This window comes from Vigna unguiculata, chromosome 7 (genome assembly GCF_037176805.1).
Source record: "Vigna unguiculata cultivar grain cowpea cultivar isolate G323 ecotype 2 chromosome 7, ASM3717680v1, whole genome shotgun sequence".
NCBI lineage: Eukaryota > Viridiplantae > Streptophyta > Magnoliopsida > Fabales > Fabaceae > Vigna > Vigna unguiculata.
In genome coordinates, this window is record NC_140798.1 from 27,257,568 (window position 1) to 27,268,772 (window position 11,205).

Genomic DNA, 11,205 nt, shown 5'->3' on the forward strand with positions numbered 1-11,205 from the left:
CTACAACTAACATCACAAATTTAAAGGATAACAGTTACATAAAAGTAGGAATTCATTTAACCAAATAAAAACAAATTTGAATTAATCCGAACATACTTTTATATTGCTGATCTAACGAATGTCTTTTTCATCCATATCCGATCCTCGTCCCACTCCATTACAGCGCAGCACACTTATCGGTTCGGAACTTGGATTGGACAAAAACACCCTCATCAGTGTCCGATCATGGCACGCATTCGTATTATAACAACACACTCTCTACATTCGCCACATCTACGAACCTACCACCATGGCTTCTCTGGCATTACTCCGCAGAAAGATTATCATCACCCGCACCACGCTCTCCCACTCGCACGTGTGCGCACGAGCATTCTCCAACGCCGACAGCAACAGCCATCGCATCGAGAAGATTCTAGTAGCTAACCGCGGTGAAATAGCTTGCAGGATCATGCGCACCGCACGGAGGCTCGGCATTCAAACCGTCGCAGTGTACAGCGACGCCGATAGGGACTCGCTACACGTGGCCTCCGCCGACGAGGCCATCCGAATCGGGCCGCCACCGGCGCGCCTCAGTTACTTGAACGGAACCACCATCGTCGACGCCGCCATTCGCTCCGGCGCACAGGTCAACCCTCTTCACTCCCTTCGTTTTTCCTCTTTGTCTAATTGCCAATCCAATGATGACACGTGTAGTTTCGGTTATTAGGCTATTCACCCTGGGTATGGATTCTTGTCCGAGAGTGCTGTCTTCGCTAAGCTTTGTGAGGACAGTGGTCTCACGTTTATTGGGCCTCCTGCATCTGCAATTCGTGACATGGGAGACAAGAGGTACCGTAGAGTTAAATTTCATCATGATGTGTTATGAGTGCGTTTTCTTCTTATCCTTTTCTAATTATTTTATTCTATTTATTTATTTATTTTTGCATTGATGATGGCAGTGCATCGAAGAGAATAATGGGAGCTGCAGGGGTGCCTCTTGTGCCTGGATATCACGGAGATGATCAAGATATTGAGAGAATGAAGTTGGAAGCTGATAAGATTGGATATCCAGTCCTAATTAAGCCAACCCATGGTGGTGGAGGAAAGGTGCTTCCGATCTCGACATTCACAAGTTATTCCGTTTCCTTATCCTTAATCTAGTTGCTGGGGTTTGCTACTTTTCTTTATTTCATATTCAATCATAGAAGTACTCTCTTAGTTGGATGTTTATTAATAGAACTGTAAAAAGTGTGTTGTTACCTCCAGAATTTAGTCTGAACTGTGTAGGTTTTTTGCATTCCCTGTGGTTCTGATCACAAATTCCTCGTGATGGTTTTAAGTTGCTGTGATTCTAAATTTTTTATGGGGACCTTGGTCATCTCGTTTTCACTGATAGGTGATTGCTTAATGCGGATCATTATTATGATGTGTGGTAACTCATTTAGGTTTGTTTGTACTTGTTTCAGAGCTGAATGTTTATTCTGAGAATTCTGGATTTCTTTTATGGGGAAAGTAGATGATTGAGAGATATTTCTGAGAATATCTATTGCTGAAAGCTTACAGTTTCACTCGGTTGAATTTGGGCAATGTGAATATTGTAGGGTATGAGAATTGTGAACACTCCAGAGGAGTTTGTTGAATCATTCCTAGCAGCACAACGGGAAGCAGCAGCTTCTTTTGGTGTCAACACTATATTGCTGGAGAAGTATATTACACGGCCAAGACATATAGAAGTCCAAGTATTATGCTCATTTTTTTATCACTATACTGTCATATTTCTCCTTGAAGCTTCATTGGTTCCTTACATTTCTTCTGAAAACTAAAAGTTCCTAGTGGTGGATAGTCTTTTAGATTAGTCCTGAAACTCTGTTTTTACCTATTTCAGAATTTTACTGGAACAATGGCATTAAAGTACTGGCATCAATAGAGAATGTGATGTCTCACTGCTTGGATTTTATTACAGACTACTTTCTGTTAATGTAGATATTTGGGGATAAACATGGGAATGTTCTGCATTTGAATGAGCGAGATTGCAGTGTTCAGAGAAGACACCAAAAAATAATTGAAGAAGCTCCAGCTGTATGGCTTCCATTTCATGTCTTTGATATTTAGTTTCCTTTTTAAATTTTGCTGTACTTAAGAACTTGTAATAATTCAATTTGCAGCCAAACATTTCTGCCGACTTTCGCGCACACTTAGGTCAAGCTGCTGTTTCTGCAGCAAAGGTAAACCCCTTTTATTTGAAAATGCTAAACTGTACTTTCTCAGCCACTTTCAATAGTTTTTCATCAAGTGTTCAAGCATTAGGAATAATTGGTTCTTTGGTTTATGCTATGATGTACTGATACTTTAATTTGGGTCACGTATATATGTCAGACGCATATCCGTGTCCGATACTTTAGAATACTTTATTGATACTTACCATTGAAGCATCTAATTTATAAAGTCGTAGTAGACTACAAGAAAATATTTGAATAATGACCAATTTTAGTAACAAAATATAATTAGTTACTATACTGACCAATTCATAAACTAAACATTATTGGCAACTAATAGTTCAAAAAATTATAATTGGCCTCTAAATTTATAACTAAAGTAGACCAATTTAGGTACCAATTTATAAACTACACATTATTGTCAACTAAAATAGTTCAAAAAATTATAATTAGTCTCTAAATTGATAAATAAAGTAGTTTCTATTATTAATTGGTTTTTAAATTGGTGACTAACATTAGCTACCAAGGTTTTGACTACTAAAATAAATGGTCTTTAATTAGAAAATTGGTCTCTAACATTTTTTGTTATTAAAATTCGTCATTGTTTAAGAGTTTTCTTGTAGTGGTACTTTTATGATGACAATAATTTATATTTTTTATGTTGAAGACTTTAGTACATATGATTTTAATTTAAATTCACACAATAACAATCGCTTATTTATTATGTTTCTAAGAATTATTGTACACTTTTCATTATGAGTAGATAATGAATTTAGGATGGAAAGCTTCATCAAATTAGATTTGGGGTTATCTAGAGAGGATAATTGCATCATAACTACTTTAAAATTTCCTAATTAGCTTTTGCATTCTAGTATTTTCTGGAATAAATTACTGTGTTCTGTCTCTATTTAGGATAATAGTATACTGACATTTTGGTATGGTTTTATGTGTTTTAGAAGTGTATTAGCGTTTTGTTTTGTTTATGTTATATGTTATGTTTGTAATTTATAATTCTGTTTTGGAATTATATGGACATTTTAGTATCATTTTAAGTTTTTAATGTGATTTGCTACGGCCCCATATTAGAATATATTTTCCATTTATCTTATTATGTGTAATTTTAATAACAAATTAATTTGAACTAAAATATGTATTGTTATTGTTTACAAATTTAACTTAAGTACTATTTTGAATAAATAAATTTGAAAATTTGTAATTATCAAAATAGTTAGGAAAAGTATTTAATAGATTAAGTTGCAATTTGTCATATTTTACATATTTGTTCCTAAGTAATAAATTTATTACTTTTTTCAATTTTTAAAGGTGAAATGCGAAATCTCGAGTCATATTCATATAAATAAATTATGACATTTCCATAAAATTATGATGTAGGTAGGTTAATAAAACCACAATATGTTGTGCAGTTTCATGTTGGTGTTTAGTATTTAGTTAAGAGATGTATGAATTTAATTTTGAAAAATCTTATCCAATTATTGGAAATGAATTAAATTCAAATCCATTCCAAATCTAAAATATTGGATTGAAATTAAATCCAAATCTATATTTTGTGAAAAAACTAATTTGGATTTTATAAATCGAAATCTAAATAATTGGATTGTATTGTTGTATTTTCAATTCATATTTTCTAAAATAAAGTTTGAATGTTTATGATTTGGTTTTTTAAACTTTAAAATTGTATATTCTTTTTCGAATTCAGCTTTTACTAAAATTTTGTTGCATTTATGTAAGTAAATTAAATGATCATAGTCTTGCCTTGCATCTTTAGTCAGTAAATTTCGATATAAAAAATTTGTAATGTGTCCCTAAATTTAAGATTACCTTGTATATTTTGCGAATGCAACTTTAAATACAATTATATACATACTAACTTTGGCTACTCGTGTCTATAAAGTATATTAAACACACTTTCCACAATACCAAAAACAAAAACAATTAATGAAACCTATATACCAACATTACAAAAGCTTAAGTTTTTTTTTTTTTTCTTACTTAAATATCTTAGTGATCTTGCAATCATTTCTTGATCATTATATTATGATCTTTTAATCATTTGACTTAGATCTTAACTCTGACTCATTTTGTAGGAAGAAATTCTAGAAAATATCATTTAAATAATTATTAATTTAGTATAACCTTGGTTTATTATTTATTCAATTTAAATTGCACCTACTATTGTGATATTGCAATCATTTTACTTCTTTCTTGATCATTATTTATAATCTTTTAATGATTTGACTTAGATCTTAAATCTGACTCATTTTGTTCGAAGGAATTGTAGAAAATATCATTTAAATAGTTATTAATTGAGTATAATCTTGATTTATTATTTATTCAATTTAAATTATACCAACTAAATAAAGAAAACAAAATAGTACATACTCCATAAATTTTCCTTGAATTTTTTGATATCTATTTCATCGTCATTTATTTGCAACGCAACTTAGAATTGTGACACGAGTGTTAGATATAGAAACTAGCCATGATCCTAAAAGTTTAATTTAAATAGTTCTAATTGTTTTGGACACACAACTAACATAACATTTAAACTAAAACAATTAATTGGAAGAAATATTATATTACCTCTTGTAGGCTTAATCTTTGCTTGTGTTAGATTAATTATGTGGTCTTTGAATTATGTTTTTCCTTCCAATAAATTAAAAACTTTGTTGCTCTCAACCAATTACTCCGCCACCACATTAAGAAATAGGAAAAACAGAACACAATAATAACTAATTTTACAGGCCTCAATGAAATGGAAGGTATACATTACTCTTACTCACCTTGGATGTATCACATTAAAAATAACATTTTCTAATTACAGTCTACTTTTAACAGTCCATGACACAAATCATATCTAATAAAAAACAATATGATCACTACTTAATAAAATAATTTGAATAAACATTTTCTTAAGACAATAAAAATGCAATTTATATGTACCAATCAATGCATAAATAGAATAACTTCTAGTTATTATTTCTTTTATAATTTTAAATTTGTACACCAGAAACATTAGCAATTTCTTTAGGCTATATACCAATTGCACTAATAAACAATTAGTTGTAGGGGTGTTCACATACCATATATTGCCCTTGATTTTTGAGCATTTTTAAAATTGTGCATGATATAAGTTTGAGTCTTTACTAATTTTTTCCCTCAGAAACCTACATTCTCCTTTCTTATCATGGCAGATGTCATGTTAGCCTACAAATATGCAGCATAATAAGTACATGCTAATTACCTATAAATAACTAGGTTTTAATTATAATTACAACAATTGCAGTACCAAACTCAACATATCAGTAAAGTTGCTAGCCTTTGTGTGCAAATAGGTTAGTAGGGAAGCAACATTTCAACAACATTTCGAATTACATAGAATGTCAAACATACATGCATTTATTCATGAGAACAATATGTAAAAAAACAGAGCAAAAATGTTATATTTGAGAAACTCCTAAACTACTGAATCCTGAAGTATGCACTTTACCTGATCCTGAAACTCTAAAACTACTTTATCCTCCCTACAAATGTCAAAATGACCAAAGTCAACCATGAGACTATATGAAATGGAATTCAAAAAAATAACATGAAAATTTTGCATTTGTTAGATGAATTTGATCTAAAGGCCATGAATCATGTATGGAAACTCAGTGACATAACTTGTATTTAAATCTATAGTAAAAGTTTATAACACATGGAACTACTCCTTTGCATATCCCAATTCGATATGGTGAAAAAGGTATTCCCTTTATCAGTTTGATAAACTTAATATAGTAATGACAAACCTTATGATAATTTAACAATTTTCCTAATATAATGTTGACCCTTAACTGTTGATGATAGAAAGTACATGGATAAACACAATAGTCATAGACAAAGTAAGAAGGTAATTTTGCAAGGAATGTGGATAGGTAGGCGCAGGAAGCAGTTGAGAAAGAAGTGATGAGGTTTGATAGTGGGATGAGGAAAACCTATAAATGAATGGTTTAGAAGTTGTAATGAAAGAAAATGTATCATGCATATATTAGATATTCTACTAGGGAAGCCAGATTTTGATCTCAATCCCTTTAATAACCTATACTGTCTGAAGTGAGTTAAATTGCTGAACGAAACTAGAAGCCCTACAACTATTGCTTGGGCTAACCGATTATGCAGGGATCCCATTTTTCTACAACAACTTTTAATTTCAAATTCTTGCGATTCGAAGACAATTAGTATGTTAACTCTTACCCTTTGCTTCAATCTTATAAAGATCCGAATTCCTACATCTGCTTTATTCTCAAACTCACAAAAGCAAGTTGATATAAACATCTACACAAAGATCCAAGTAAAGGCCACACTTACGTAAATACACTACTGAGACATTTAAAAAAAAAAAACCTATATTAAAAAATTAAGAACCATCCAATTCCAAAAGGATGCAAGAATCACAAATTGTATTCAAAGAAAATTAATATGTTAGCTTTTACCTTTGGCTTTGGTCTTAGTAAGACTTTAAGCTCTTACATTTATTTTAGTGTCAGACTCATAAAAGCATGTTAATATAAATACCCCCGCAAAGGTCTAAGTAAAGGAAACAAAGGTTGCTCGTGTTATGTTGTAATGAAATTGATACTTATGTTTGGAGGTCTAAGGTGTGTTGTTGTAGTACAAATGCATTGGCATTGGTAGGCTTTTTGGATAGTTTGATAGTTATTAATTATTTGTTCGCTTAATAGCATAAATATACAAATGACTTTCATGCACACTTAGGTGAGGCTTCTGTTTCTGCAGCAAAGGTAAAGTCCTTTTATTTCAAAATGTTAAATTGTACTTTCTCAGCCATATGCAATAGCTTCATCAAGTGCTAAAGGATTTCAAGTAATTGGTTCATTGATTTTGGCTGAGTCTGAAAATCTTTAGATAACTTGTATTCATGACCAGATTGATTTAGAATTTTGTTGGCAATTTTTCTTTTCTATTTTATATTAGCCACTGATTTCATATTTTTTTTTATGGCTGAAGGCAGTTAATTATTACAGTGCTGGGACTGTGGAGTTTATAGTTGATACAGTCTCTGACGAGTTTTACTTCATGGAGATGAATACACGTCTTCAGGTGCTTGTATTAATTTTTGCTGTCACTTCATCTTAGAATCAGCGCTTGCAAGAAGTGTAAGATGGGGAATTTGATACAGGTTGAGCATCCTGTCACAGAAATGATTGTTGGTCAGGATCTTGTTGAATGGCAAATTCTCGTTGCCAATGGAGAAACTCTTCCATTGAGTCAATCACAGGTACCCATATCAGGTGATGCTTCCTTTCCTATCTTTACTTTCTTCCTACCCTTTTTTCATTTTTAAGTGTAGCAGTGAGGGTGAATTTGAGAGTTTGCTTTGCTTAGTTTCATATTAAACATAATGAGTTTTTGATGTCTTAGAATTGACAGTTGGATCTGTATTTGTTCAACTAAAATATGTGCTTAGATTATACATTTGGTTGCTTTCTCAGCTACTAAGCCAGAAGACAGAAAAGTCACAATATGTGTAAAATAATCTGTATAACTGGTATGAATAGGTTTAAATATTTGATTTAATCTGAGTGTAAACTATAGGCCTAAATTATGTTATATACTCAGCAAAAAGAAAAAGAACTCTTACCAATATTTATGACTAATTACTGGAGGTCATCTTAGTGACATCCTCTAAAATTGTATGCAATGATTAGGCAAACTGAGCTGGTATTTCTGAAAATTAACAAAATTAGAATTTTTTTTGTAAACCACTATTTATTGAATTGTGGTTTGTCAACTCTTTATTATACTATCGCGAGAACATGTGTAAAGTTCCATCCATCTATTATGCAGACATTAAAGTTTCTGTATATTATAATTCTTTTTGTGATGGCATTGGCAGGCCATGCTTTTGAAGCTCGAATCTATGCTGAAAATGTTCAAAAAGGGTTTCTTCCAGCAACTGGAGTTCTACACCATTATCATGTCCCAGTCTCATCTGAAGGTCAGATATGCAAAATTAAATTGCTAATTTATTTATGGTGGATCTAGAAATTTTCCTCAGTGCTTTGTTTGAAGAGCATGAAACTCCAATTTAGATTTGTGGATCTTTCTTTTTTTGCTTACTTAAAATCTGCTGTTTTGGCAGTTCGGTTGGAGACTGGGGTTAGACAAGGAGACACTGTTAGCATGCACTATGATCCTATGATTGCTAAGCTTGTGGTGTGGGGAGACAATCGTGCTTCTGCATTGGTCAAACTGAAGGATAGTTTGTCAAAGTTTCAGGTAGACTAAAATTTTTTGTATTACCTGTGTACTATGTGAAATGTTGGTGAGATTTTGCAGTAAATTGACTTTTTCTAAGTTGAGATGTTATATTAGTTACCCTTTATTAGATTCTATATTTATAACCTTTGGGGCAAGGGTGGACATGGTCCAGATGGGGGTGATGAAGTGTTCAGACATGTAAGAAACTAAGGGTGTTTGTGTTGGGTTTTGGAGAAAAAGGGAAGGAAGGGCAAACTTTTATTTTTAAATTAGTAGTTATGTTATATTTTTTATAAAAATAAACAAAAGCCCCTTCAAAAGTCAAATCCTAAACACTAGACATTTCATCCCCCTCTCCGTATACAATAGAGATTGAAGTAGTTTTAAGTAAAAAAACACTTTCTAGCTGTATCATGTCTTTTTAAAATTTGCTCATGTTTAAATTGCTAATATCTTCCTGTACAGGTTGCAGGTTTACCAACCAATGTCAACTTCATTCTAAAGCTAGCTAACCACGGGGCATTTGCAAATGGCAATGTGGAGACTCATTTTATTGATAATTACAAAGAAGACCTCTTTGGAGATGCTAACAACTCAGTGTCTGTCAAAGAAGCATACGAAGCTGCTAGACATAATGCATCTCTAGTGGCCGCATGTCTCATTGAGAAAGAGCATTTCATATCGGCAAGAAATCCCCCTGGTAAACTGTCTCATTCTTGTTTTGTAAAGTACGGAGTTGCTTTTGTTTATTTCCTTGATATTTACATCTGTATTTTCAGGGGGTAGCAGCTTACTCCCTATATGGTATTCTTCTCCGCCTTTTAGAGTTCATCATCAGGCTAAGCGTAAAATGGAACTTGAATGGGAAAATGAATATGATAGTGGTAGCTCAAAGACCATGATGCTTACCATCACCTGTCAGCCTGCTGGGAGATACCTGATTGAGGTACTGTGTGAAATAGTAATTTTTTTTCCTGTTTAATTGTGCCACGTATTATCTAAAATGTTGATTCAAGATGATATTGTTTGTTTCTTCCAGACAGAAGAAAATGGATATCCTGTTTTAGACGTCAAAGCATCATATGTAAAAGATCGCCATTTTAGAGTTGAAGCTGGTGGTGTAATCAATGATGTTAATGTAGCTGTTTATTCAAAGGTAAATGTTTTCCACCGCATAGTTGAATTTTGAGTTTATGTGGATTGATTTGGTAAAAACATCTTGATTGTCAAATACATTTCTTCAGCTTATAAGACAAGTTTGATTTTCCTGGAACTCAGGATCAAATAAGGCACATTCATATTTGGCAAGGATCCCATCATCATTATTTCAAAGAGAAGTTAGGCCTGGATTTATCTGAGGATGGAGAATTACATGATAAACCCAAAGTTGAAACATCTGCCAATCCTCGAGGGACAGTTGTGGCACCCATGGCAGGCTTGGTAGTTAAAGTTCTAGTGGAGAACAAGACAAGAGTAGAGGAAGGTCAACCTGTGTTAGTATTAGAAGCAATGAAGATGGAGGTTTGTACAATTGCTCTGTGACGTTGGAAACTTCTCTTTATCTGCTTTATTTATATATTCAGAACGTTATATATAACCAACAATGTTCTGTACTTCTAGCATGTTGTAAAGGCACCATCTTCTGGTTATGTGCATGAACTTCAAGTCACGGTTGGTGAACAGGTTTCAGATGGCAGTGTTCTTTTCAGTGTAAAGGTTAGTTAATTACCTTTGTTATTCTTTTCATTAGCCATGGCCAGGTTATTCTACCAATTCTTTTTGCTTTCATGTTTCAGTATCTAATTGTATCACATTGTTTCAATATTATTCTGTTATGATGTTGATGTTTATTTCATTTTTTGTTTTGCAATGACTAATGATACTTAAAGACAGTCTGCTTGTTTAAATAGGTAAAAATAACAATGCAGATGGAAATGTGAATTTATGTGGACTGTGTGTTGAAATAAATTATTCTTTTGCAACATTTATATGTTTAATTAGCATTTCTCATTATATATTATTCTTCAACATTACTGAATCTGGTAATAAAGTATGTTAGTGTCCACACTTCTTAGATCATGAGTAATGCTGATTGTGGTGCTTGGACAGGATCAATAAAATCTCACACGGATTACAGCTTTACCTTTATGTCAAGATTTTGGCAACAGGGCCTCTATCTGAATGGATACTTGCTTGCACACAGGAGGAGGGACAACCGAACGCCTTGAATTTGATTACTTAGAAGTCCTTGTAACTTAATTTTTCAAGTTACAAAGGATGACATGTACTCTACAATAATGCAAATAGTTCCTCCACTAACTAAATAATAAGACCACAAATTGCTTCATGTTTATATATTCTTCCATCAGTCTTTTTCCATGCGCATACGCCTAAAAATAATGGGATAGTCAGAAACCACCATGTCTTGGGGAAAACAAGGACACTGCTACCAAAGTGAAGAGCCAAAATTTAAACTTTCACGTCTTTGGTCTCATAATAGAATCACACATTGATTTTTAACCATAGGTTTTTCCTCCATAATTTCCTAAACATGCTGTTGTTATTTGAATATGTTTTGTTGGAGTTTCAGAGGAAACTTCAAATCTGGAATATATATATATATATATTGTCATTATAACTGTAAGTGATGTGATGATACATTCGGCAGATGCCTGTTGTGTTGTAGAGTATGTTCTGGGTCACAATGTTTTCTTCTTCCGAAGATGAGAGA

At 32.8% G+C, this 11,205-nt stretch overlaps 1 protein-coding gene across 2 annotated transcripts; it reads left to right on the top strand.

Annotated features, from left to right (window-relative positions):
* The first annotated feature begins 234 nt into the window (after window positions 1-234).
* Window positions 235-10,827, top strand: MCCA (methylcrotonyl-CoA carboxylase alpha chain). 2 transcript variants are annotated; one of them, XM_028080163.2, is made up of 16 exons: window positions 246-625; window positions 707-828; window positions 939-1,086; window positions 1,581-1,718; window positions 1,963-2,058; window positions 2,145-2,204; window positions 7,221-7,313; window positions 7,393-7,504; window positions 8,110-8,211; window positions 8,356-8,492; window positions 8,940-9,174; window positions 9,254-9,420; window positions 9,514-9,630; window positions 9,753-9,995; window positions 10,095-10,190; window positions 10,584-10,827. In XM_028080163.2, the coding sequence occupies exons 1-16, from the start codon at window positions 290-292 to the stop codon at window positions 10,590-10,592; spliced, it is 2,211 nt and encodes a 736-aa protein (XP_027935964.1). In that variant the 5' UTR covers window positions 246-289; the 3' UTR covers window positions 10,593-10,827. The 2 variants fall into 2 exon arrangements, with proteins under 2 accessions (XP_085532216.1, XP_027935964.1); XM_085676090.1 differs by lacking the exons at window positions 10,095-10,190; window positions 10,584-10,827 and having other exon boundaries at window positions 235-625; window positions 9,719-9,909.
* The last annotated feature ends 378 nt before the right edge of the window (window positions 10,828-11,205 follow it).